Source organism: Rhinolophus sinicus, chromosome 9 (genome assembly GCF_057876585.1).
Source record: "Rhinolophus sinicus isolate RSI-liver-muscle chromosome 9, RSI-T2T, whole genome shotgun sequence".
NCBI classification, from domain to species: domain Eukaryota; kingdom Metazoa; phylum Chordata; class Mammalia; order Chiroptera; family Rhinolophidae; genus Rhinolophus; species Rhinolophus sinicus.
The window spans coordinates 40,472,360-40,498,654 of record NC_142509.1 but is presented as its reverse complement, the minus strand read 5'-3'; the positions used below and the strand labels follow the sequence as shown (position 1 = coordinate 40,498,654).

The 26,295-nt window shown below is 54.3% G+C and overlaps 1 protein-coding gene, 1 long non-coding RNA gene and 1 other non-coding gene across 9 annotated transcripts in view; 2 read left to right on the top strand and 1 right to left on the bottom strand.

The window, feature by feature from the left end:
* GOLGA3 (golgin A3) overlaps positions 1 to 19,134 on the top strand; it is a 36,269-nt gene extending 17,135 nt beyond the window's left edge. For all 5 annotated transcript variants that reach the window (XM_074321232.2, XM_019748770.3, XM_019748771.3 and 2 more), the window contains exons 9-24: positions 1,594 to 1,731; positions 3,045 to 3,206; positions 3,614 to 3,982; positions 5,409 to 5,486; positions 6,220 to 6,483; positions 7,321 to 7,415; positions 7,868 to 8,084; positions 9,900 to 10,043; positions 10,393 to 10,590; positions 10,777 to 10,893; positions 12,546 to 12,685; positions 13,286 to 13,418; positions 13,634 to 13,756; positions 14,394 to 14,558; positions 15,288 to 15,451; positions 15,893 to 19,134. In XM_074321232.2, coding sequence (XP_074177333.2) covers positions 1,594 to 1,731; positions 3,045 to 3,206; positions 3,614 to 3,982; positions 5,409 to 5,486; positions 6,220 to 6,483; positions 7,321 to 7,415; positions 7,868 to 8,084; positions 9,900 to 10,043; positions 10,393 to 10,590; positions 10,777 to 10,893; positions 12,546 to 12,685; positions 13,286 to 13,418; positions 13,634 to 13,756; positions 14,394 to 14,558; positions 15,288 to 15,451; positions 15,893 to 16,112 — 2,727 coding nt within the window. In that variant the 3' untranslated portion in view covers positions 16,113 to 19,134. The remainder of the gene's footprint in view (positions 1 to 1,593; positions 1,732 to 3,044; positions 3,207 to 3,613; positions 3,983 to 5,408; positions 5,487 to 6,219; positions 6,484 to 7,320; positions 7,416 to 7,867; positions 8,085 to 9,899; positions 10,044 to 10,392; positions 10,591 to 10,776; positions 10,894 to 12,545; positions 12,686 to 13,285; positions 13,419 to 13,633; positions 13,757 to 14,393; positions 14,559 to 15,287; positions 15,452 to 15,892) is intronic.
* A 139-nt stretch (positions 19,135 to 19,273) lies between these two features.
* Positions 19,274 to 26,279, bottom strand: LOC109456483 (uncharacterized). Of its 3 annotated transcripts, none has more exons than XR_016022442.1 (3): positions 24,795 to 26,279; positions 21,939 to 24,638; positions 19,274 to 21,125 (listed from the first exon to the last, which is right to left on the bottom strand). It is a non-coding gene; the product is annotated as an uncharacterized LOC109456483 (long non-coding RNA). The 3 variants fall into 3 exon arrangements; XR_016022441.1 differs by lacking the exon at positions 19,274 to 21,125 and having other exon boundaries at positions 21,428 to 22,091; positions 23,276 to 24,638; XR_016022443.1 differs by lacking the exon at positions 19,274 to 21,125 and having other exon boundaries at positions 21,428 to 22,091; positions 24,558 to 24,638.
* On the top strand, positions 21,931 to 22,092 carry LOC141569289 (U1 spliceosomal RNA). Its single transcript, XR_012492796.2, has one exon. It is a non-coding gene; the product is annotated as a U1 spliceosomal RNA (small nuclear RNA).
* Positions 26,280 to 26,295: the final 16 nt, after the last annotated feature.

Genomic DNA, 26,295 nt, shown 5'->3' with positions numbered 1-26,295 from the left:
AACGTGCTGTGTGCCTACTTCTGACCGCTAAGCCTTGTCCCCTCTGAGGACGCCTCCATCGTCTGAACCCAGCTCCCCAGTCCCTGCCCCCGGCCTCCACCCTCTTGTGACCTTGTTTCTGACATACACAGAGTATGGCACGCGTTACCTACTGGCTGCCTCATCGCCGGACCTTCTCTGTGTGGACACTCATGTCCCACATCCTGCAGGAAACACCTTCTCCTCTTTCGTTTCGTTAGGTGCAGGCAGGCAGGAGCGTCAGCAGCCCAGGGGCCCAGCCATGCTGAGCTGTTCCTTCCAGGCCCGTCATCCTCGGGGGCTCCGAGCAGCCAGCTGGTGGGCGAAATGCACTTCGCTCTGCGCCACACTGCTTTGGGCCACTGTGTTGGCCGTGAAGGCGCGGGTACTGCCCTGGCCGGCCTGTCTTTTTCAATGTAGCTCTGGGTCTTGCCCCCCTTCCCCGTTTTTTTGGTCCAGATTGAATATTGTAGATTAATTAAAACTTACTTTCTCGAGTAGAGGATATTAAACACTAATTCCATCAAATGCTCCTTTTTTTGAAAAATCTAAAGTCTGCAAACGTACAAAATAGAAGTTTTCTTAAACTTATGTCACATATTTAGCTAAAGGATCATACACAGCATACTTAGAAATTAATCGTTTTACAACCTAATGCAGTTTGGAAGCTGCAGTACTTTTATATGAGGCATGAAATATTAGAGAAAGCAACATGGATATATCTGACGTAAGTAGAAGTGGAGTTTGGAAGACAAAAACAGGAGAGTCCCAGGGTTTGAGTGGCAGTTTGAGAGCCGGAGCTGGTTTTTTCCAGTGCCTTTGGCACCCAGGTTCAGCATTCCTTAAATTAGGGTGTATCGTCCATCATGTGCCTTTTCTCAGGAACATAGACACGTTCCCAGGACCGTCCAGGAGGGAGGAGAGTGCAGGGTGGCCCATTCTTTCATTGCCTTGAGACACAACCCCAGCACATGGTGTCTCCCTTGCTCTGGAAGCTTCTGTTGAGACCCTGAAACTTTGGTGAATCTAGGAGTGTTCGAGTAGGACCTGGAAGTGGAGAACTCAAAGGTCTGATCACAGACCCGCGTGTCGGGGGCCGGCCTGGTGGGTGCTGTGAGGCTGGGCCCCTTCTTCCCAACCTCTCTCACTCGGTCAGAGGAGGCCTGGCTGACGGCCGGGGTCGACCCTGGGCTGTTGCCATGTCCTGGGAATGGTCGGGGTCAGCCTGGTGAGTGTGCAGGACAGCCAGGCACTGAGAGGCAGGGCCTGAAATGGGCCTGGTCACAGCTGGCTCCGTCCATTTGGTGGACAGATCTCCAGCCCCGCTGTCCCTGCTGTCCAGATGAGGCCCCTCACCTTTAGTGGGAACGACGACGGACTGGCTTGCCAGCCTGCCCCTCTTCAGGACACAGAACTCAGTGGGCCCTGGTATCAGGTGGCTGGCAGGAGTGTGGGCAGTGCGGCCCTGTGTGATGGGATCCTGGGCAGGGGCCCTCACCCTGCTGACCTCAGGGAAAGGCAGTCTGCGTTTGTGCATAAAACTGAGCAACTTTCCGCCGTGGTTTTCCTTTGAAGGTTGGACAGATGACCCAGGCGGGCCTCCTGGAGCACCTGAAGCTCGAGAACGTGTCCCTGTCCCACCAGCTGTCAGAGACGCAGCACAGGTCCATCAAGGAGAAGGAACGCATTGCCCTCCAGCTCCAGGGCATCGAGGTGGGTGGGCAGCATGCTTCTGAGGTCGGGGTTGGGCTTTTTGTGGACACTGCTCACGGGTAAGAAAATATGCGAACACAGATGTGTACGTGAGCATTAACGTTCTGTGCATTTGTATGTCTTTTAAATACCAAGCAATCTGCAGGATCAGGGTGGGGATTCAGTTCCTCACGTTCGCTGCAAGCTCATCTCTCGTTGAATTGTCTGGGTGGCTCCCGGCTCCTGTCCTCTGAACCGTGGGGCCTAGGTCCCAGCGCTCAGCCAGGCAGTTGGGGTGCTGGGAAGGGACTGGCTAGGGAGAAAGGAGTTAGCGCGTGCCAGAGCGTTTCAGAGCCTGCGCTAACAAGTGTTCTCTGCTCTCTGAGCACTCAGCCTACACGGTTCCTTAATCCTCCAGCAACCATATGCAGTAGTGGGGATGAGGGCCAGCTGTCCCTCAGGTCATTTCTGGGGGAGTGGGATGCAGTAGTCTGAGCAGGACCCCGATACCTGTTCTCTCTTAGCTGCGAGACCCTGGAAGATTTCCTAACCTCTCTGAGCCTTGAGGTTAATCATATAGACTCGGTAGGTTTATTGGGAAAAGTGAAGAAGAGAAAAGGGTATGTGACATACCATGGCGGTTCTGTGCCACGAATGTCAATCTTCCCGGTCACATGGGAAGTCAGCGTCCTGTGACTGGTGTGGTATCCCATCCCGCTCTTCTCTGCACGAGGCCTTTTGTCTTCACGGATGATGTGAATGACAGAAGAACATCACGCCACAAAAAAAAAAAACGTACTCTCCGAGGGCTCCAGTGTCAAAGAACTGAAAAAATGTTAAGTTATACACTAATGTTTTTTCCCCTAAGAAACACTCTTGGACGTAGGATCTTATCTGCGTAGTCAGAATGGAAGGAATCCCGGGTTGTCCCATGGCCCCTGGTCTCTGGTTTTCCCAAATGGTTGGGACATAATTCTGTGCAAGAGAATGTCCCATGTATCACTGCCTGGCAGTGGAGACAGGCTGCAGCCCATCCTCATATGAGAGGCCACGCGAGGTTTCGTTCTTCCCTGCGTCCCAGCCCCTAAACTGCTGACTTTTCCCTTCAGCCAGGCCCAACGGGTGGCAGAGGGGACCGTGGTAGAGGAAGCAGCAGGGCGATCTGTCTCTGGGCATGGGAGGTCGCCAGCCTTCTGACGCCTGTGCACTTGGCTCCTCTGCTTGCAGGTCGTGGACAAGGGCCCCTCCTCCAGGTGGCGGGTTTGCCTGCTCCGCCTGCAGTGGCCGTCAGGTTATCCCACAGGTTAAAACACCCTCTTGTCTCCGGGCCCCAGGCTGACATGTTGGACCAGGAGGCAGCCTTTGCTCAGATTCAAGAAGCGAAGACGATGGTGGAGGAAGACCTGCAGAGGAGGCTGGAGGAGATGGAGGGGGAACGGGAGCAGCTGCAGAAGGTGGCGGCCTCAGCAGCAACGCTGGAGCAGCAGTTAGATCAGGCAAGCACTCGTCACGGCCTTCCGCGGACGCCCGGGGCCACACGCGCTGTCCTCCCGCGGACGCCCGGGGCCACACGCATTGTCCTCCCGTGGACGGCCGGGGCCACACGCACTGTCCTTCCACGGACCCCCGGGGCCGCACACATTGGCCTCAACGGCATGTGTTTGTGCCAGGCTGTCCATCAAATTGGTATTAACGTCAATCCTCAGACCTGGTTGCTGTCGCAGACCCGGCTGCGTGCTCAGTCCACTGGTGTCCTACGCCAGAACTTCATGTGCAGAAGACGGCCTCCACGCGTCCACCCGAATTACCTAGAACTTGAACAGGGAGAAAGTGGGATCTCTTGGAGTGGGGCAGTGTTTTCATTCAAGACCATTCACACTGAATCGAGCTCCTGCTTTTCCAGGTGAAGGTGACGTTGCATCAGCGAGACCAGCAGCTAGAGGCCCTGCAGCAGGAGCAGCTGGACCTGCTGAAGCAGCTCACCGTGGCCCAGGAGGTGCTGCAGAGCAGGGAGCAGTCCCTGGGCGAGCTGCAGGTGCGCTTCGACGAGCTGCAGGCCCGGCTGGAGGAACTGCAGGGGGAGGCCGCCTGCAAGGATGACACGATCCACTTCCTGCAAAACGAGAGGGTTGTCCTGGAGGTGGCTCTGCAGGCAGCCCGCAGCGGCTCAGAGGAGCTGGCTCGAGGGTCCAAACTCCTGGAAGAAGGGGCCGAGCAGACCTCAGGAACGTTGGAACAGCTGAGACAGGACTTAGCTGTCAAGTCCAGCCAGGTAGTAACATTTGCCATCATTTTGTTACCAATTACACACGAGAGCCGATGCCAACTGTTTGGTCCTTTCTGTGAACACCTTGTTTTGTAAACGTGAAAGAATGCATCCAGGTTGCATCCAGGGGCCCCACCAGCTACCAGGTGGTGTGCTTCTGGCACTGCTGGCCACATACCATGTTTCCCTGAAAATAAAAACCCAGCCAACCAATCAGCTCTAATGCGTCTTTTGGAGGAAAAATTAATAAAAGACCTGGTATTATATCATATCACGTCATAAAAACTGCTTGTTATAGTATAGTATAGTATAGTTAGTGTATTCTATAAGACTCAGTCTTAGGTTACAGTAAAATAAGACCAGGTCTTATATTAATTTTTGCTCCAAAAGATGCATCAGAGCTGATTGTCCGGCTAAGTCTTATTTTTGGGGAAACACGGTACATGCCGAGAACTGGGAAATTGAGTCACGCTTTGGCTTTGAAACATCGGTTTCTGTCCACGGATGACATGAAGCTTAGACGGGAAAAGCTGAGTGGAACTTTTGGGTTTTCCTTCTTATGAACCTGACTGTCCTGGGACCACCCGGACTCGTCAGCAGGACAGTTAAGGCATCGGCGGGTGAGGGCGGGAGACGGCCTGAGGGTCTGGGCATGTGTGGACAGGACCTAGCACGCCACACCTGGGAGCCCTTCTGCTAACAGTGTGACATGACGACATAGGTACATGTTAGGAAATACAGACGGAACAAAATGTGGTAGGGTCAGGGACACTTTTGTCTTCAGATCCCCCTCCATAAGCACCCAGGACAAGAGGAAATCAGTAGCGTTTTCCCTCAGGAAGTCAGACGACGGCGACTGTTTTCTGTGCAGACACGGACCCAGCTGAGTTACTGTGTAGGATGGACGCACTCAGGCAGCTCGTAGACCCTCAGGGATGGAGTTTATAAGAACTGTGCGAACCCTTCTGACAATCTGATTTTACTGACTGTTAGCTCAGTAATAGGGACTTCGGCTGACACTTGGAAAGCTCTGGAAGAGACATATATTGGTACTGGGCATTACTGATCATATTAGAGTTTTGTCTGTATAGTTAATAACAGAGTCCCTGGTAGCTGCACCTTGGATTAAAGTTATTATCCTAAAAACAGAGTGGGGAGGGAGTGGTGGTATAATCCTGTCTCACTGAGACCCAGAGGGACCTCACCCTGGGGACTAGAGGAATAGAGCTAAGCTACCAGTGTGATGTCTGCACGCGTGTCCTCGTAGGCCCAAGGCCTCCTGGAGCCACCAGTGTGACATCCGTGTACATGTGTCCTCGTAGGCCCAGGGCCTCCTGGAGCCACCAGCATGACATCCGTACACGCGTGTCCTCATAGGCCCAGGGCCTCTTGGAGCCACCAGTGTGACGTCCATGTACATGTGTCCTCGTAGGTGGAGCACCTGCAGCAAGAGACTGTCACTCTGAAAAAGCAGACGCAGAAAATAAAGGAACAGTTTCTTCAACAAAAGGTAAAATAGTGTTGTTGGTTTTCTTCATATGAAAATAATCCTGTGTGTTTTAATCACTTTATCAGAACCGAGTGGATCAGGGAAAGGTGACATCTAGACGCCTTCAGTTTTTTAAAGGCACTTCATTGATTCTCAGATATAGTCTTCACTCCCTCCACTCTAACACCCACAGTGGGGTTGGTCTCTGTGTCACACGGAGTGTGCCCAGTTGTCACATCAGAGCATGCGTTGCAACCAACAAGCTGAATTCTGTTTAACGCATTTGAAAAAGTCACACCGTGCATGACCCAGCATTGACAAAGGTCATGGTGCAGGCGTGATGCCCATTGTGTTTGAGAAGCCAGTGTCCACTGTTGACCAATGGAGTGAGTGTCACCAAGTGCCGAGGGTCTGAGGAGGGACAACCCGAGGGAGCGCGATCAGTGGTGTTCGTTTTGAATCCTGAGACACAAGAAGGGGTCCCCATCTGAGGCCAGGCAGGCAGCTGAGGGGACAAAGAATTGCCAGAATCCCAGAGTAGATGAAAGGGTTGAGGCACCAGCAGCTGACGTGGCAGCTCCATGTATCACTAGACTTGTTCAGAAGCGTAAAATAATGGGGTGTCTTGGGTTTGGGGCAGTGTGTTATCATTAACCCTGAAACGTCACACCTGGACAAGTGGCGAGCCTTCCTGTTCAGGCCTCGGGCCCCTGAGAGGGCCCCGCCCGCACTGGCTGCAACTTGTCTCGGGCAGGTGATGGTGGAGGCCTACCGCCGGGATGCCACCTCCAAAGACCAGCTCATCAGCGAGCTGAAGGCCACGAGGAGGAGTCTGGACGCGGAGGTGAAGGAGCTGAGGCGAGAGTTGATGCAGCTCCAAGGGGACAAAGCGTCTGTGGAGGCCGAGCGGTCCCGTCTGCAGAAGGAGGTGTCCCACGTCCAGCAGCAGATGGCGGCCCTTGAAGACCAGCTCATGTCGGTGCAGAGGGAGCGGGACGAGATGGAGACGCACCTGCAGGTCTGGCTGTGACATGTGCAGGTTCAGCCACAATCACCTGGGGCCTGCTGTGGGGGTGGACGTGGGGGGCGCTCCCTAGGTCGCGGAGCTCCATCCTGGTGGGGCAGGTGGGCATCCAGTGGTGAGGGGCCGGACACTGGAGGGCGTCAGCCGCCATGCCGAGAGGCAGGAGTGGCCTGGGTCAGAGGGACAACACGGAGTCCCAGGCAGGTGACGCGATGCATGAGGAACTGGGAAGGGCCAGTCGTCACGGCAGCGGTGCTTTAGGTCCTGCGCTAGAAGTGCAGTTGGAGCTGGTGAGAGGCATGTGTGAGGGTCCTGTGATCCAGGAGAGGCCAGCGGGTGGGGGAGCAGCATGCACCAGGGGCATCCGAGGACCGGGGAGAGCAAGGCCTCTGTCCAGAGTCCCATCCGGGCTGACGTGAGAAATTGAGGGAGGACGTCAGAGCAAGGGCCACCTTTACATGTCCCACGAGAGGCCCAGGCAGGACCCAGGTGGGCAGGCAGGCTGGAGGCCGCAAGCTGAGAGTTTGGGGAACAGACGGCGTTGAAGCCATGACAGTGCAGGTGGAGTGGGCCTGACCTGGACCGCAGACACTGGTGACACCTGCAGCCGCGTGACTGCACGCCGTGTCCGGGTGCTGGGCCAGCGACTGGAGCCGGGAGGAGGGCCCGAGTCCTCCCTGCTGGTGTGGGAGTGGCCAGGGACGGGAAGCATGGGGACCCCATGGCTTTCTGCTGGTTGGTCCTTCCCAGGCTCCCCACGGGTGCCATCCCCAGGTCAGGCTGGAGGCCACAGGGCTCTGCCTCCTCACTGCCACTCCCCTTCTTCTGAAGTCTTTGCAGTTCGACAAGGAGCAGATGGCCGCCCTCACAGAGGCCAACGAGGTGCTCAAGAGGCAGATGGAAGAGCTGCAGCAAGAAGCCGCCAGGTGAGGGGCCGTGAGCTGCGTGGGGCCTCCCCCGCATTCTTGCTGTCCTGTCCGTTTGTGTCTCGTGCGCTTGCTAGACCACCAGCTCCCCGAGGGGCTAACACCTGTGCTTCCTGTCACACACGCCAAGGCAGCTTCCTGGGGCCCAGTGACTGACTGAGCCTGCCATTCAGGAAGGACACGGGCACGTTGGTGAGGGAGGAGGGGACCGTGTCAGCCGTCACAGGGCCTATACCGGAGGACAGGCAGACCTAAGCTGGTGCTGTGTCTGCAGGCACCGCCACTGCCCTGTCTGGGGTCTTGGATTCTGGGCGGTTCCATAGCTGGAGAGGGTGGAGCTGGGCCAGTGAGGAAGGCCGGGCAGGCTCACTCGGCCTGTGCGCTGTCGGCCAGCAAGCCTGGGCGAGCGCAGCGTGGTGAGCAGACGGCCTGTGCCCCCCGCCACGCCCTAGGGCCATCGCTGAGCAGAAGCAGAGGATGAAGCGGCTCGGCTCGGACCTGAGCAGCGCCCAGAAGGAGATGAGGACCAAGCACAAGGCCTACGAGAACGCCGTGGGCATCCTCAGCCGCCGCCTGCAGGAGGCGCTCACAGCCCAGGAGTTGGCCGAGACCGAGCTGAGCCAGCTGCGAGCTGGAGCCGCCGAAGGTGGCGGCGACCTCACACTGCGCGTGGGTACCTGCGTCTGCTGCCATATCCCTAGAGACTCATTGTGGGGACGTGACGTGCTACACCATTTCCCCCGAAACCCTCATAAAGCGGTCTTGAAAAGGGGCGGGACTCGTGTGTGGCCGTGTTTGAGCTGCATGTGGGTCCTCTGGCTTAAACCCTGCGGGGTGTGCGGGGTCGTCTCCGACAGCTCGGGCCACGGCCGTCCCCAGAGCCCATCTTTGTCCCTGCCCCCTTCAGTGTCAGGCAGGAATCTCTGAGCAGCGTGGGTGGGGGCCGGAGAGTTCGGGTGAGTGTTTAGAGAAGCCAGGCAACCTTTTTGGAAGGGCCAACATGCGACTGGTCTTGAGTAAACAGGAGGCCTTTGGTGCACAGGCGTCTCAGCAGAGGGCGCCCCTTGCAGGGCCTGCTCCGAGCAGCCCCCCAGCGGGGCTCCACTAGGGATCCTGCTGGGGGGCTGCGTGGGTGGGCTGGGGTCAGGACGTTGGGACTTGATCATGCAGGTGGCAGCAGCAGACTGGTGGCTGGGGTGGGGTGAGACCTGTCGCTCTCCTCAGTAGGACACTGATAGGCAGGGGTAGAGGGACAGTGGGGGCTGGCAGGAGCCCAGTGCAGGTGACGGCATAGAAAGCGGCCGCTGGGGGAAGCTGGTGCGCGAGTGCAGCGCGGACCCTCAGTGCCCAGGTTGAGGGGGTGCAGGTGTCTCTGCTGACAGCTGGCATCATTCTGGAGCAATCGGGGAGGTCAGTGTGGGACATGGCGCGATGGCGGTGGTCCTGCCGTTAGTGTACGAGCCAAGGCCCTGGACTTGTCATCGTTTTGCTCATCAGCGGTGCTGTCCCTGAGCTGGCCGCGAAGGGGCGCCCTCTGCGTTGGGCAGGGTGGGTCATGAGATGACGCGCAGGGCACCCGTGTCACTGTCCCCTGTCCTTGCAGCTGTGGGGCAGACTGTTTCACTTTCGCCAGTACTCTGTTTCCCTGGTCTTATGTTAATTTTTGCTCCAAAAGACGCATTAGAGCTGACTGTCCGACTAGGTCTCATTTTCAGGGAAACATGGTAAGTGTAAAATTCTACCTTGGTAAATTTCATTTTCTACGCTCCAGTTTGAGTCATTTCACTTAGGTTCAGTAATTGCACTTCTTCTTAGCGAAAGTTGGTCCTCTCTTTCTGAGAAGTTACAAGTGGGAAGGGACTGGTACAGCATGATGCTTTTTTGCCAGGTTAAATGAATTGCTCCTTCTCCCCTGCTTACTTTGTAAATGTTGGGAGGGAGAATTTATTCATTTACGTCTCTCTTCTTCTCTAAAGTATTTGTTCTTTTAAGTCCTTGGCCTATGTGGTACCTGGCAGGGTGTGGTGCCTTTGCACTGCAGGCGCCCGAGCCCGGCTCCGCCTACACTCAGCATGTGACACACGGGGACCTTGGTGGGTGACTCTGCGTGGCCCTCAGTAAGACGAGGCTGGAGTAGGGTACATAGTAGGACCCTCGTTAGGAAGCTGAGTGAGGACACGGTGTGAAGTGTGTTCACGTGTGTGTGCAACACGTGGTGTTGGTGATCCCGCGCCTGGGGCGGCTATTGCCTGCCACAGGTAGCAACTTATAACTCTTACCTGCATGTCAGAAATTGCCTGTTTCCCTAGCATTTAACTGAAGGTTATTCTGCTTGTGAGTCACTGGTGAGTGCACACCATGGCCAGTTAATTAAGTCCTTTGGAGGAAAGGGGGTGTGGGAGGAGCTTGTCACCTGCCAGTGTGCTCAGCACGTGTCTCGGGGGTGTGGAAACTGACCCAGCCCACCATCCTGTCTTTTGTCAGGAGAGGATACAGGCCCTGGAGGTGGAGCTGCAGTCCGTCAGCCACAGCAAGGCCATGCTGGACAAAGAGCTGCAGGAGGTCATCACACAGACCAACCGGGAGCTGCAGGAGCAGCGGGAGAAGGTGGTGCAGCTGCAGGACGAGGTAGGCCAGCCCCATGGCCCTGGTGCAGAGCGCCTGGAGGGCCAGAGCCTGGCCTGTGCGCTCGGCCGGCTGCTTTAGGGTCTTTGACCGCCAGACGCTGGGCCCCCCCACTCCCACCCACCCAGTAGCACCAGCACCCTGGCTAGGACGCACACTCGGAGCAGCCGCTCCCAGGTCAAAGGCTCTGGTTGCAGATGCCAAGATGCCAGCTCGGACTGGCTCTGCCCATTAGGAGGGCCATGGGCTCAGGTCCAGAGGCTGGCCAGTGCTGTGGCACGCTCAGCGTTAGCTGTTCCGGGTCTGGTAGGGGTGGCACCACCAGCCAGGACCTCTCTGGGATTTGTTTCAGCTTCAGGAATCGAGGGGCTTTCACAGGAACATCAACCGCCTTGAGGAGTCGAACAAGAAGCTGGCTCTGGAGTTGGAGCACGAGCGCGGGAAGCTGGCGGGCCTTGGGCAGTCGAACGCAGCCTTGCGGGAGCACAACAGCATCCTGGAGACGGCCTTGGCCAAGAGGGAGGCCGGCCTGGTGCAGCTGAACTTGCAGGTACCAGGCCCAGCGCAGAGCCGCACGCAGAGGCCCAGGGTTGCCTTGCACCCCACTCCCAGCCCCAGCAGGCACAGCCCTCGCTGCCAGTCACTGCGCGTATGGGCACTCAGCCGAGGGCCTCGTGTCATGCACCCCGGGGCCTCACTGCAGCCCTGCCCGCGCTTAGCCTCTGCCGTCGCACAGGTGCAGGCGGTCCTGCAGCAGAAAGAGGAAGAAGACCGCCAGATGCGGCAGCTCGTGCAGGCCCTGCAGACTGCGCTGGAGTCGGAGAAGCTGCTCGTGCACGGCCTCCGGGAACAGGTGCGTGCCGCGCCCCCTCCATCCCGCAGCCGCCTTCACCATGCACGTGTTCGTTCCGCACCCTGAGTGTGCGTGTCCTGGACACTCAGATCCCCTCCCGAATTTTGAGAACAAATGTCATCAAGTTGGTGCCAGTGACAGGCAGAGAGTCCATCAGAACCAGCCGGCGCTATTCCACCAACACGCAGTCATGCGCATAGCTCCATAGGCACGCCATGTGCTGGGGGTGTAGAGTTGAGTTAGAAAGCAAACGGCGAACAGCTGACCCCCTTTGTATTAAAAACAACAGCCAAGAGAGCGGGTTGCCCAGGCCCCTGGCCGTTTGCTGTGTGTGGAGCAGTTTTCCAGGCTGGCCCCCTCCCACGCTCACGTCAGCTATCCAGCCCTGCTCCGTGGTTTCTGTAGACCTCTCTCCTTGTTAGGATGTAAGCTTCCTGGGAGGAGGGCGCTGGCTCGTGTCCACCATGCTGGCAGGGCAGATGCTAAGAATGTGCTTGCCATGTACATGTGTGGCTGCGTGGGAACTGGGTTTTGCCACATCCTTTGAAGAATTCTTCATGATAATGTAACACAAATAGAAAGAAACAGCCCCTTACTTCTGAGGTGAGACAGTGAAATATTCTTTTAAAGTAGAACTTGTTTTGAGTCTGCTTGTTGGCACGGTCGGGGCTTGCTCCTTGCGGGGGCTGCTGCGTGCTGACAGGTCTGACCCAACTCAGCGACACGCCGTGCTTCTCTGTCCCCCAATCTCCTGTCATTGCTCGATGCTCAGGGGCCACGTATTCACTTTTTTCTCCCCTTACGCAAGTTGTAACTAGAAGTTCCCAAGGAAAACTGCTGAGGAAACGATGTACATGTGCCTTAGACTTCTTTGTTTTAAGGGCAGTAATTATGGATGACGCTTATTTGTTCGTCCAAGTGCATTTAGTCTCATTGTCCTGATTGTAAAAATAGTGCATGCTAGGAAAACGTTTTAGAAAGAAGTGCATAAAGATTACAGTTCAGATCATCTAGGCTACATAGTGACAAGCACTGGTAATATCTTCTAGTGGAGTTTGGAGTTTGCTTTTTTTTTTTACTTATGTAAGAGTTCTTTCTATAATCATCTGTCATATAAGTATTTTTATTAAACTTTTTTTAAATGAAGTGCTTGTTAGTGCAATTAGACAAGAAAACTAAATTATTGTAAAGGAAAATGGAAAATTTTGTTATATCCTGAGAATTTGTTTGTCTCCTGAGAAATCTGTTAACTATGAAAAGGCTAGTTACATCATACACAGTTAATAATCAGCTTTATGATAGTCAGGTGATCTGATGGAAAAGTAGGTTTCTCACAAAATTACATGAACTACAAATAAATTTAACAAGAGATATGGACACATGCTCCAAGAAGACTATAGAAACTGTTTAGGCCAAGAGATTCTTGGACGGATTTGTTAACTCAGCAGGTAGCAGTAGCCGTGTCGTGTGCTTGCAACACTGCAGTGGTAGGGACCTCAGCCCTTTGTGGGGACCTGGGAGGCTTTGGCAGAAAACCCGCAAGAGCAGCGAAGGCGCCAGCCAGGTAGGCCGTGGCGCTTCTCCCAGCACGATGGCACCCCAAGTGCTGCTCCTGCTTCAGCACCCGGTGATGTGGGCGTCCCTCCTTGTAGGTGGCCGCTGCCAAAATGGAAGCTGGACATAACCGCCGCCACTTTAAGGCCGCCACCTTGGAGCTGAGCGAGGTGAAGAAGGAGCTGCAGGCCAAGGAGCTTCTGGTGCAAAAGCTGCAGACAGAAGCCGAGAGTCTGCGGTGAGTCCTGGAGCCGAGGGCACACCACCCGGTCTGCAGGGGGGCGCAGTCCCCTCCCCCGAGGCCCTCATAAGGGTTCTCTTCCATTTCTAATTAGCACAGTTGACACACGAAGGTCCCATTGTAGCAAGTCACTGAGTACTCTGGAGGCAAATCTGGAAAGGAGATTTCCTCTGACTCCTGTCCCAGGAAGCCTCAGCTTAACCCTGAAATTTCAGTCCTGGCACTGCCATCTCCACTCTGCACCTTTTTGGTCCTTCAGGGGGAACAGAGAGCCCCCAGTGTGAGGGGCACTTGCCCCGAGGGCTGTGCCCACCTCTGAGGCTGTTACCTACTGAGGCAGCCTCAAGTTGGAAGGTGCAGGGACACATGCTGGTCCCCTGAGGCAGTGGCCCTCCTGCTGTAATCTGTCAAATGCATGTCCCGGGGGTTTGTGAGGCAGTCGAAAGAAAGCTCCTAGGACAGTTCCCGCTCAGGGTGAGCAGTACATGAGCTTGTCATTACCAGTGTCACCCAGGACGGGTGATACTCAGCTAATGGGTGTTTTGTGCTGGGAGTGGAAGAGCTCTGTGGCTTCATTCCTCCTGTTTCTTACGCCAGGATTCAGGATGGGAAACATTCCCAGGAAATAGCGGGGTTCCAGGCGGAGCTGGCCGAGGCCCGGACCCAGCTGCAACACCTGCAGAAACAGCTGGACGAGCAGCTGAGCCGACAGCCCCTAGGAAACCAGGAGGTGACTGAGGGGTGGCTTTGCATCCCCGGGACGGGACCTGCAGAGCTAGACGCTGCTGCTGACCCATTCCGTCCCCCTCCCCTGTGCGCTTTGCAAGGAACATGTTTTTTCTATGTGTGATACTAAACGTTGCTCAGAGATATGGTTAGAGCAACTTCATAGTGTAAGAATGCCACTTAAAATTCTTCTGGTCATGTGACTCTTATATCCTCTAGATGGAAAACCTCAAGTGGGAGGTGGATCAGAAGGAGCGAGAAATCCAGTCCCTAAAGCAGCAGCTGGAGCTGACTGAGCAGCAGAGCAGAAAGGAGCTGGGTGGAGTTCAGCAGCTACTGCAGGTATCTGGTGGGGGCGGGGCCCGGCGGGAGGTCACGCCCACTCACCGCAGCAGCGTCTGCGTACCTAGCCGGGTTGCCAGGTGAGTGGCGTGCTCCCCCCACGCTGTTGGGCCACGTCTCCGCATTCAGAAGGACCAGGTCAGTGGGTGGGGAGCGGAGCCCAGTGCTGTGTCTGGGCAGAGCTGGGTCCAGTAAATGCAACAGTACGAGTGAAAGGTCACCCGTTTGTGACACCCTCCTATTTGAGCACAGGGTCAGGAACGTAACCTGTGGCGGAGGCTCGAGTAACAGAATTGACTTAACATTTGTTCTTAGTCATGTTTGGGCTTATCTAGTCGCGGACCTTGGAATTCAAACAGGGGCCTCCAGGGGCTCCTTGTAGGATGAGGACCTGGGAGTGTCACTGGTGCCTTGGCAGAGGCTGGGACGTTGGGAGAAGAACTTTGAGGATGAGACTATAACTCAGTCTCGCCTGCGGGAGGGGAAGTTGTGCCAAGAAGGGAGCATCATTACTTCATCGTGAAACAGCTAGTGTGTCCGTTTTAGCCCCTTAGAATCATGACCTGCAAACCACACTCTCTGCTTTTGTGTGCTTAAGACCTTCTAGCTTTTAACGCTCGATGTTGCCTTTCCTCAGAACATGAGGGCTGAGTTGGAGATGGTGCAGGAGAACCTGTCAGTGACCCAGAAAGATAAATTCATGCTTCAGGCTAAAGTGTCAGAGCTGAAGAACAACATGAAAACTCTGCTCCAGCAAAATCAGCAGCTTAAGCTGGACCTGCGACGCGGCACAGCGAAGACGGTGCGGCTCCCGGCTGTCAGCTGAGCGGGGCCCTGACGTGTGTGGGAAGCAGGCACCGCGTTCCTAGTCGTTCCCACTTCAGGTTGGATTTGACCAACACTGAGCGGCCACGTGTGAAAATGCATATCACAGCAGGCCCCGTCCTTTTATTTCCGTGCCTTTTCCAACAGAACGCTAGCTTGTTTTCAAGATTTCAAATGCCATTTTGTCGTCCTGGGCTTTATAAACCAGATGAGGTCATGGGTTAGGACCCGGCAGCCCCCAGAATGGACTCAGGCTTGGGGACCCCGGGACCCCAGGACCCCGGAGCTGCGGTCCCCAGTCCTGCTCAGGCTGTCTGTATACCCAGCATGTGTTTCTAGTTCATGTGTGTAAATGTTTTCTGGGTCAGAGACTTAGCTCAGATCCAGAGCTTTATTAGCACTGTTTGCCTGTTAGGAAAACATTTGAGGTCCTAGAACGGGGGTCGTAGGAGTTAGCAAATCAACTTTTGTTTCTTAGGGAAACGCAGAGTCACAGGCGTGGACTGCCATGGCAGCTCCGTCCTCAGGGCGTAGGGCTGTGGCCTGGGCCACCGTGTGCATTAGGCGGAAGGCTTCCTATCCCACCAGCATCTATTGAACCGCTGTGCCTGCAGCTCAGCGGGTACAGATGAGTGGGCCATGCCTCCCAGGGCCGCATGGAGCTGGGACACCCCTCCGACCGCTAACCATGTGCTTTTACAAACAGAAGAGGGAACTGAAAGGCGAGGCGAGCCCTTCCAGCCCCGTGACGCCCGTGAAGATCCCCGACTGCCCGGTCCCCGCCTGGCTGCTGGAGGAGCTGCTGAGGCCCCCGCCTGCCGTGAGCAAGGAGCCCCTCAGGAACCTCAACAGCTGCCTGCAGCAACTAAAGTACGTTCTGGCCCCATGTCGCCTATCTCCAAAGCACGTGTTTGACTTGGAGGCGTCTTTCTATTGCCAGCAGTGCGTGCCCAGCGAAGGCTGAGTGGGTCTCTGTTAAGCAGGGTCCCTCAGTCCCCGTGGGAAAGTGAGCGTTGTCTCGAGCTGAATGAGCCCGAGGCCTTACGTCCCAGGTGTTCAGTGGACGTGTGTGACAGGCCCTGGGTGGTCTTCCCACATCGCCCAGAGCGGAAGCTCGTGTAGGGCAACCTCGCAGCCCAGTGGCCTCTGCGTGGAGCAGAGGAGTGTTGGGTCCCTTAAGTTCTGCAACCCCATCAGTACTGCTGGTCCCTGAGGGCGTCACAGATGTGTGAGGGGACGGCTGCCGGGGAAGGTGCTCTTTCCTGGCTCCCCTCTGACCAGCATTCCCATCTTTGCCTCCCTCGTCCCCAGGCAGGAGATGGACAGCCTGCAGCGTCAGATGGAGGCACACACCGTCACCATGCACGAGTCGTTGTCCTCGTGGACTCAGGGGGACCCTGTCGACAGCTCCGCTGCCCTGGGAGGTCACGCCCACCCCGGGGGAGACTCCGAGCGCTGCAGTCCGAGCAACGTGTCCAGAGAGGGGCTGGGAGCGGAGCCCGCTGAGCACCCCCACTCCGAGCATGTGTAACTGCCCAGGGGACACTCTCCGGGTCATCTGCGAGGCTGTGTGCTCCGTTTGCCTACGAGGTGAAATGCCAAGTGTGCGCTGCCTGTACAAGGAGTAAAGTAATGAGAGCCGCGGGGGAGAGAAGCAGCCATTTGTAGTTCACAACTAGCTTTCCCACAAAATGACCAAATCTGAAAAGCTGGTTCAGATCTCGGTGAGAAATATTAGTAGGGGTCTGAGCGTTATTTGCAGGAGTGGCCTCACTAGTGACGGTGGACACACGTCGCCGTGGACACCTGGCCCCAAGTCCCCACGTCTGCTTTCTCACTTCCTGTTTGATTCAGTAAGAGCTTTACCTCCCTGCGGCAATGACACTTCATTTGCACCTTTGGGTTTTTTTACTTTATTTTCCATCCCACCAGAGGACGTGTATGTAAATACTAGGAATCGTAAGTACATGCTGACGTTATTTAAGAATGACCTGGGTTGTGTTTTCATTGATTGCCTTTTGAAAATCTGCTGTCAGGAAATAACGTACATGTAGGTTTAAGGGATGTCAGTCGGAAAGTTATAAGAAATATAATTATTTTATTTATCTTCTAAAACCAAATATTCTTAGACAAAGAGCATTCTTTGTTTTCATTTCACTTTATTTTTTAGGGTCTTTTGCTTGTCATAAGCGCACAATGCTCACCCATGTGACCCTGGCCCTGCTTGGCCTCAGCTTGACCAACCACAGGCAGGCCTTACATGCCCAGGCGCTGACCTGACGTGTGCGGCACACAGGGAGAGGCCAGAGCCCCGGAGGACAGGCGCCTGCAGACCTCCCCGCCAGCGAGGCTTCTGAGCCTCACTCCTTTGTGCCCACAGGGCCTGTGGTCATCGAGAGCCCGGCTAGACTCAGTGGTGACAGCCTCCAGGGGCCAGAGGGCCTTTCACCCCATCTGGAGAGGCAGGTGGGCCCTGGGAGGAAGGCGGCCGAGGTCCCCGAGCTCCCAGCCGGTGACATCGGCCCTGAGTGTGCGAGGTCGATAGGGGTGTACAGTTTCCTCCCAAAATGCTTAAGCACCGCAGACACCACTGACTGGGAGAGTCGGGTGTGTAAATTGTTCCCCTAGTTTGCTAAGAAAGTCTGAAATACTACTTACTGTTGTAAGTTAGAGAAGAGAGAATGGGTCCTGTGCCTCTGTGAGATGTGGTCTGAAGGTGACGGTGTGAAGTGTCGCGAAGCAGACACGCTCGAGTTGGTGTGTCCTTATTGTCTGTGTGGAGAAAACAGGATGGTGTTTTCAAGCTGCTTGTGTTTTCCTATAATAGCCATTAGAAGGTTAATTGGTAAAGTTAACGTAGCATTAACCACAAACTCGTTTAGTGTTTAAAAATGACTCCCGTGCAAGTTTTGGAACTTCTAAAACACGTGTGTCGTTGTACAGGGTTAATCTTGAAATAATACTTGAAAACTTCATTATAACCGTGTCCTACTTTTCAACTTACGCTGCAAATCATTTTTGATAAAATTGTTTTTGTACCATTGGAAAAGAAATGGTAATTTACTTTGCTGCATCATCCTTGGTTGTCATTTTGAAACCAAGAAATGGCACTCAGCCTCCTGCCACTGCTGAAGGCCTGCCCGTGGTGTCGTCGTCATGTGCTTTTCTCTTAGGAAAGGATCGAGTGACTGAGTCCATCCCTCGGATGAAAGCCACTCTCTGCTCCTCACCCCTGTTCCTTTGTCTGGTCCCCTCCGCGGTGCAGATGCACCCACGCTCTGTGGTCTGTCATCTCCCCGTCACCTCCATCCTCAGTTCCCAGCTCTCAGGTCAGCAGACACCCGGCCTGTCATTGGTCTGAGCTCTCGGGCACCCTGCCCCCGGTGTCGTGTCACATGTGCCCACCGGTCCCATCTGGGGCTGTTGGTGTTCACGCTGGCACCACCTGGAGGCTTCCTTAACAAAGCACCTGAAACAGGAAGTGGGACTTGGACCTCACCTGCTTTTGATTTGTTGCGGGCTTTTGTGTGCATGTTTGTTTCCAAGGGACTTCACTGGCACTCTACCTCCCAGAGCTGGACTCTTCAGTGAATAAGGTGTGAAATTCTCTTCTAGTGTGGGCAGAGTGGAATTAGGAATTTACTCATGAAAAATAACAGTCAAGTCTGGAGTTTGTAAAAGTAGGTTCATCATCGCGTTATGCTGTGTATCTGACTCATCCTGTGTGAAGACACTGTGTTGTGTCCTCACTGCAGAGAATGTTGGCTTGGGCTCTTTGTGATGTCACTACTTGGTTTTCTTATGTTGCAAAAAAAGCCTTCCTGCAGCGTGGCTACCACTGGTTTCCCACAGCACACATGAGACCGATGGCTCAGGTCGTCCGGGTCCCCATTCCTTACTCTACCACTCGGAAGGCCTAACGGGCAGTATCATCAGGGTATGCTCTGGGCTCCTCCGTGGCCTGGGGTCCCGCTAGCGGGGTGGCCGTGGGGACCCCGCCCCCGGCCTCCAGCATTCGGGAGAGTCCCCCCAAAGCCTTCTCCATGTGAGGACTTCTCCTGGAATAGGGACTGCAAAGTCACCGTGACATGTATTTCTACTTTATGGGTTTGTTTGTTTTTAATCAAAAATTAGATGTGGTGTGTAGATTTCTAGTAGTGAGAGGGACCAGCGTATCTGAAGAGAAATGTCCTAGAGCCTTCTTCGAGGACCCCGTGACATGAATAGCGCTGGGACGTGTAACACGCTCTGAGCCTTATTCACCCAAGCTCAGCAAGTCCACGTCCCCCGTGAAGCTCGCTGTATAGTGGTCTCAGGTTACAAGAGGACCCTTGAAGTGTTGTTTTAGAGGGTCTAGAAAACTCGGTGGTTTTAAGTTATTCATTTCTAGTAATGGCCTCGTCAAAGGGGGCCCCCGGCTGGGGCTGTTCAGGGGAAAGGTGTCACCATGCACAATGAATTGTAATTTTAAAAAGCATGTTGATTTTTTATAAATTTAAGCGTGCTTGGGAATTCCTTAAATTTTGTGCAATAAACTATTTTTTGTTAAAGATTCTCATAGTTCATTGCGGGGGTTGCATATTGATATACTTTGTCATACTTGGGAGTAACTTTTATCTCATGTTAACACCCTGTTCAAGTGCTTGCCTTGAAAGAATTTTCCTGATCTGCCAAAGTTCAGACGGGCTGTGAAAGCCACCTGCTTGTGCTGGCCTTTGACCTCAGCGGACAACCCCTCCAGCCCACGTCTCGCCTGTTGCCACCTGCAAGTCATTGTCAAAGGGAAGTGTTCTGGGTACAGCCGAGATGAGAGGGTGGCAGGTGCCCTTGAAGCTGTAGATGCGTGTGAACGCGTCCGCACGCGCCTCCTGGACTGGAGTGCTATTACCCAGCATTGTCGCATCTGATGGCAGTGAGGCCATATGGGTCTGTTTTGTGGCTCTTAGTTTCACCTTTTTCATCCATACTTTGTTCTTGATCGAGAAGAGTGACCTACGTGTAGTGGGTCTCCAGTTGTCACAAATAACCCTCCTGAAGATGGCAGGGGAGGAACAGTGACTGCAGCATGCTTGTGTGGGGGTGGCACACGTTTTTCCTGTGAGCCCAGTGTCCTCTAGCCAGGGGTCAGGTAGCACGTGACCACCGGTCTGCGAGCAGAGTCCCGGACCACCTTGTGTGGTTTTGATGCCCTGAAATGTTGCGGTGCCATTTCTATAATCACAAAGGGAAGGTGACATGCATCTGAAGTGGCTAAGCCCTTTCAGGCACTGACTGGTGAGCTGGCGAATCTGTTCGGCTGTCTCCTTGGTCAAGTGCATGTGTCTGCCCTCCCGGTCAGACAGTGAATCGCAGGAAGGTTCGGGGCACACTGTTACAGGCAGCTGCTTCCTGGCTCGGGGGGCGGCAAGTGCTGGCTGGATTACGTCACGGGCAGGGTCGAGGACTCACCATTTACAGGTCACTGGGTAACTCAGAAGTCCCATGTCTCCTGCAGATTATGTGGGGATTATAAGTAGGGCTGTTGCTGCTGCTGCCGTCCAGTCTACACACCTTGGCTTGTTGGAAGAGCCCCCATTCCTCCCCCAGAGGAGGAGGAATTCTCAGCGATCTAACTTCTACCACCAGCAGCGTTTGTGGGAATTCTGCTGTTTGTCCTGATGCATGTTTCCACTTGACAATGAATGTTGCCGAGTCGTAGAAAGTGTATTTCAGCAACACCTCTGCCCTGGAAGCTGCGGGAGACGTTCACCTGGGTGTCTGGTGCCATGTTTGCCTGTGTGGTGTGGGGCAGGGCTCCTGTGCACGTCCTGACATCCACTGCTGTCAGAAACGTGTGGACTCATTCATTCTAGTGACCTACTGATTCTACAGGGTCAAGTTCAGTACACACAGCTTGGCTTTCAAACCTTCTAGATGGGGTCCAAGTCACCCTATCCAGCTTTTTTCAGTTCATTGAGCACTTTCTGCGCTGTGCACTTGTCACTAGGGCTCTCCACCAATGGTTCTCGGCTGCCTTTCTGGAGACAGCAGGTGCAGGCTGAGGGGCAGACGCGGCTCACTGCAGCCGGTGAGGGGTGCACACAGTGTGTCCCTTCCGGGCCAGGGCACTGATTGGCTGCTGGGAAATGCCCCACCTTGGCGATGGCATTGTTACAACGTGGTGCTTCTGGTCAGTGGCTGTCGCACAATGGGCAAGAACTGGAGCAAATCAACGTTGTTCCCAAGCCTCTGCAGACTTGGGGGTCATTTGTTACTGTGACAGATCCAGTGTCTCCCAACCACGCACGTGCCCACCGCATGCCAGGAGGGCCGTTGCTCACTGAGCAGGCGTCTGCTGCCCCTGGCTGTGGAGCGCCATACCCAGAACAGTTTAAAAACCAGCTGTCCTGGGGCCGGCCCGGTGGCTCAGGCGGTTATAGCGCCATGCTCCTAACTCCGAAGGTTGCTGGTTCGATTCCCACATGGGCCAGTGGGCTCTCAACCACAAGGTCGCCAGTTCAATTCCTCGTCTCCCGCGAGGGATGGTGGGCAGCGCCCCCTGCAACTAAGATTGAACACGGCACCTTGAGCTGAGCTGCCGCTGAGCTCCCGAATGGCTCAGTCGATTGGAGCGCGTCCTCTCAACCACAAGATTGCCGGTTCAACTCCAGCAAGGGATGGTGGGCTGCACCCCCGCAACTAGCAAAGGCAACTGGACCTGGAGCTGAGCTGCGCCCTCCACAACTAAGACTGCAAGGACAACAACTTGACATGGGGAAAAAACAAAAACAAAAAAGTCCTGGAAGTACACACTGTTTCCCAATAAAGTCCTGTTTCCCTTCTCCAATTAAAAAAAAAACACCGCGCTGTCCTGGAAAAGAAGCCTGATTTGTAGCATTTGATCATTCTGTGGGAGCTAAAATAATACTTTTCCTCCCACCTCCTAAATTCTTCTAGCTGGGCTATAATCAAATTAAGAGAGGTGACCAGGAGAAAATTTTAATACGTGCACATGGGGAATTCACATATGCATGAAAATTCCAAAGACAGGCAACATTGGGTACATGAGACATTTGAGACATAGGACAAAAGGGGCAGGGTCCTAGATTTCAAAGGTGGGATGGGCAGTTTACAGGTAATTGAGGAAGAGCGGTAGGTGGCAGGTACATAACCTCGAAGACCGGGACACGGGGTGACGTGGGCCATCAGACCCCTGCCAGGAGTCTTCCTAATACTCGGGCGATGATGCTAAGGTTCCCTTCCTAAACCGGGTTTTTCCATCTGAATCTCTTGGGCAGGAAATGGGGGCAGGGGTCAAGGATTCTTTCTGAATCTTGTTTCTTAATAACCTGATTAAAATCAATATCCCAATACTTACCTAGCAGGGGAGACACCATGATCACCAAGGTGGTTTTCCCAGGGCAAGGCTTATCCATGGCAGTCTGGATGTGCTGACCCCTGCGATTTCTCCAAATGTGGGAAACTCGACTGTATAATTTGTTGTAGTGGGGGACTGCATTCGCTGTCTCCCCTAATTTAGAAAAAAAAAAATCCCAAAATTCAGCTTTCGGGTGGCAAAACTTGCATTCTCTTCAGTTCCTAGGTATAAATACCCCCAAGCGGGGCAGATCTGCAGCTCCTTGGAGACTCCAGTACAGGGCTGACTGTCCCCAAGGGGGACGGGACCGTGAAAAGCAAACAGACCTAGCTCCTCTCTCCTTCACACCCCCTTCCGTGTGCACCTGCATGTACGGAAGTAAGCGAACCGTTTCGCGTCATGTTTCTCTTCATTACAGCTTTTTCTGGAGAATCCCTATTTCTACTAGATTACGGGCCTCGAGCTGGAGGGCGAGCCTCCATTAACTTGCTTCAGTGGCTTTGAAGAGAACTGCGTACACCAACGGGTGTAGAAATGGTGGGTACGTACAGTCAAGCAAAATGACGCTGCCAGTACAGCGAATCTGTGGATTACACGTGTGTGCTCTACCCTTATTGAAGACCTCTTACAATTCTCCAAGACCCTGACCTGTTGTCACCCAGCAGCCTAGCAGACTGTCCCCTCCATGTCTTTCCTTAAGGAAAGAAAAGTCTGTGAGACTGCATCTCTGGGACTGTATATTTCTCTCTATTTAGTCTCCAAAAGAGGGTTTGCAGCCAATGACAGGTAAGATTCCCCACGGGGGACAACTCAAGCCAGGCGGAACCCCATGGAGACCCCCATGAGCTGCTTTAGAAAGATTTGGGAAGGGGCCTTGTCTCCCCTTCCCCTGCCTGGGAAAAGCCGCTGCTGATTCTGGCTTTCCCCTCTCACCTAATTGGGAGAAAAGTGTTTAGAGCGCTAAGATTAAGCTGTCTGCTCAGCTCTGTAAAACAATTTCGACATGCGATGTATCTCCCTCAAGGGAGTCGCATACCTCACCTCAAGGACTTTCTGCTTCGGCTGTTTGAAGATCAACACAATTGGTTTGGGTAGTTTCTATAACATGATAAATGAGTCTCACAGACCATCCCAAAAACACTGCTACTCCCTTGTATACTTATCAATAAAAACCTCCAGTCGGCCTTATTCTGGGCTCAGCCTTTCAGAACTGTGAGACCCCTGGCCTTCTGAGATTTAACTGCATTAAGTCTGTTTCTTTCTCGCTCAAAAACTTAACCCAAAGCTGCCCCTTCTCGCACCCTCACTGCCTGTGTTGCACTGGATGCGACACTGACCCCTGTGGGTAGACGCCCCTTTGCGCATCTTCAAACGAAATTTCCAGGCTCCTCAGCTGGGTGAGGCTTCCTCAGTGGCTGCATCTCCACCTCTGGGCTGCTTGTGCCCTCCACAGAGGGTCCAGTGGCTTCTTGCTGTGGCTGTCCTGGTGGCCCCCGGGGCATTTCCTCTCGGCTGCTCCGCCTAGACTAGACCCCCTATGTAACATCGAGAGACTGGACCCCCACGTGCTTTGCTTTCTCTCCTTGAAGGACAATCACACAAGTGAAAATGACACCCACTTACTTTGGGACCGACTCGGTCCCTCGCCCTCTCGTGACCTGAAATGGAGTTAGGGCCAGGGTGGAAGTTAGACAACTGTAATTAGGAGTTGGATCAAACTGCTCCTCTCAGAAAAAACCAAGTCTGCACTCGGTTTCTGCTCACACGTTGGCCTTCCCCTTCTACCGGCGGCAGTTCCCACCTGATTCCCTCATTTCTACTCGAAGGGAAATAGTGGCTTAACGTGGTCGTGTTTTCCTTTTCGGCCCTGGATTCTCTCAGTCTTGTTTAATAGTGTGTAGACTGCACTGGACGGCAGTGAGCAGGATCCAGCCCTAATAGGATCCCTACAATGAGCAGGATTCCACAGAAAATCTGCGAATTGGTGAAGACACCCCAAATTCAGAGGCTTAAGTGAGAAGAGTTAGTCTTTCACGTAGCCGCCCAAATGCTAAAGCAGGGCTCATCAGGGCAGCTTCACGGTGCTGAGGACAAAATGGCCTCCTCTCTGTGTAACCTACAGCTCCCGTGTGTGGCCTGGGACAGCTGCCCCAGGGCCCAGCTGCCGGTCAGCACTGCCCAGGTGGGAACGGGTGAGCACATGGAGGCACCAGCTGTGCATGGCACTGCCGTGGCCCCCACTTAGTCGCTGGGTCATCGGATTACCCAGTTACAGCTGGGAGTTTGTTCTTGAAGACGAGAATGTGTGCTGCCAGCAACAGCCTCCATCACAATTTCCAAAATCAGTCCCCTCCTCTCCAAAAGGAGACCTGTGATCACTCCACCCAAGTCCCTTGATGAGGGAGGACCCTGCTGCCCCTTAAAGGCACGCACATTGTGTAATGTTTTATGTTTCTAAACTATGACAGTAGTAAGAACAGCGAGCATTTATCAAGTCCTTACGTACTGTACGGTGGCTCTGTAGCAAGGACGTGGCCTGTATTCATCATCACCGCTGAGACAGGTGCAATTACCATCCCACTTACCACCGAGAAAACAAGCAGGGGGAAATTAACTCACCCAAAGTTACCCAGCAGGCAGGGCAGACAGGGTCCAGCTGTCGTCATTACACAATGACACATACTCACATAAAAGTCAGACCTGGGGACAGAAATCTGTTCTCAGAGCATTTAATAATTAAAAACCTGGTAAGCTTTCACTCTAGCAAGGCACTCTTTATTCCCTTTAAATCTAGACAAAATCTATACCAAGAAAGTGTAGTTTGGTGAGTTCTGACAAACGTCAACCAACATGTACCTGTGTTATCACCCACCCATGTGTGACACATGAGCTCCTTCGTGCTGTCCCATCAGCCACCTCACAGGCACCACCGTTCATATCCATCAGCTTGGCTGGTTCCGACTCTTACACACAACCGTGCAGCACACACTGTTGTGCAGGGGTTCTTTTGCTCAGCATGGTTTTCAGATTCACCCACGTCGTTGCCGAATAGCACACTACCACAGGGTTGTCATATGGCGATTCCACAATTGGTCCATCCAAACTCCTGGGTGTTTCCCGTGTTAAAGAGAAAACCACACGCCCAAAATGGGGTCACTCGCACCTAAAGCCCATGACACCAAACCTCGACTTAATACCTGATCTAATTGCCATTTCAGTCTCCCAGAAACAATCTTAATCAGCCAGTCTGGAATGGTGAACACCGTGAGGTCAACTGTCACTTGGGTCCTTTCCATCCCCCCTAGAAAGAAGCTGCAATGGGTAAGATAACACCCTTCATCCCTCCCCCACCCTCCCAAGAATCATCCTTTCTTTTCTTCTGCAAGTGGCTCCCTTCCCCACGCTGCTTCCTATGAAAACCTTCCTGTGCTCACCCCCGCGGAGGCCCTGCTAGTTGCTGGATGAGATGCTGCCTGGTTCACGAATCACTTCAACGGCCAATTAGATCTTCGAGTTTCCTCAGTGGAGCTGTTTGTAACACCCGTTGTTGTTCCTCGCGGCTGCTGTGCAAACACTGGACTGGCGTTTCCATACCTGGGGCTGCACTGCTCACCCTGCCTCACTGTTTTCCAAAGCGCTTACCTCACGTCACACTCCCACCAGCAGCGGACGCGAATTCCCAAACTGCTCCACAGCCCCACCGCAACCTGACAGGTCCGTCGTCTCGTCGTAACGGTTCAGGTGCAAAGCAGCAGCTCACAGCCTTGCATCTCATCCACGCTCAAACCCACGGCCTCTTCTGCTGCGCCCAACGCACTCCCAGGACCAGCCAACGACTTTTGTAAAACAAGGATGTCAGTATTTACTTAGGTGTTTGCCTCTTTTAAAAATCGCTGCCTAGTTTCCACACAGCAAAATGCACCCTTGTGTTGTACCCATCAGAGCTGTGACAAGCACATGCGGTCTCGTGTGACAGCCCCACGATCGGGACGATCGCTTCCATCGGTCCCTAGAACGCCCCGGGGCCACTTTGGAGGGGACCGCTGCCGCTCCCCGTCCTCTGCGTGAAGTCGCAGGAGCGGGTCGCACCGTCGCTTTCACCCATTCCTGGGGAAGCCCCCAAAGGTAGGGGGTGAGGACGCGCATTACTCCGGCAAGAAAAAGAAAATCGCACCGGCCGGGTGGAACCGGCTGCAGAGTCCAAAGGAGACGTTTCCCCACGCACGCGAGGCAGCGGGAGGTCCCCTGCTTTCTTCCGCTTGGGAAACGGGACGCGCAACAGTTGGGTCATTTCCAGGGACACGGGAGCGGCCCGGCCGCGGCGCTGACCCCGCCCCCCGCCCCGGGACACGCCCCC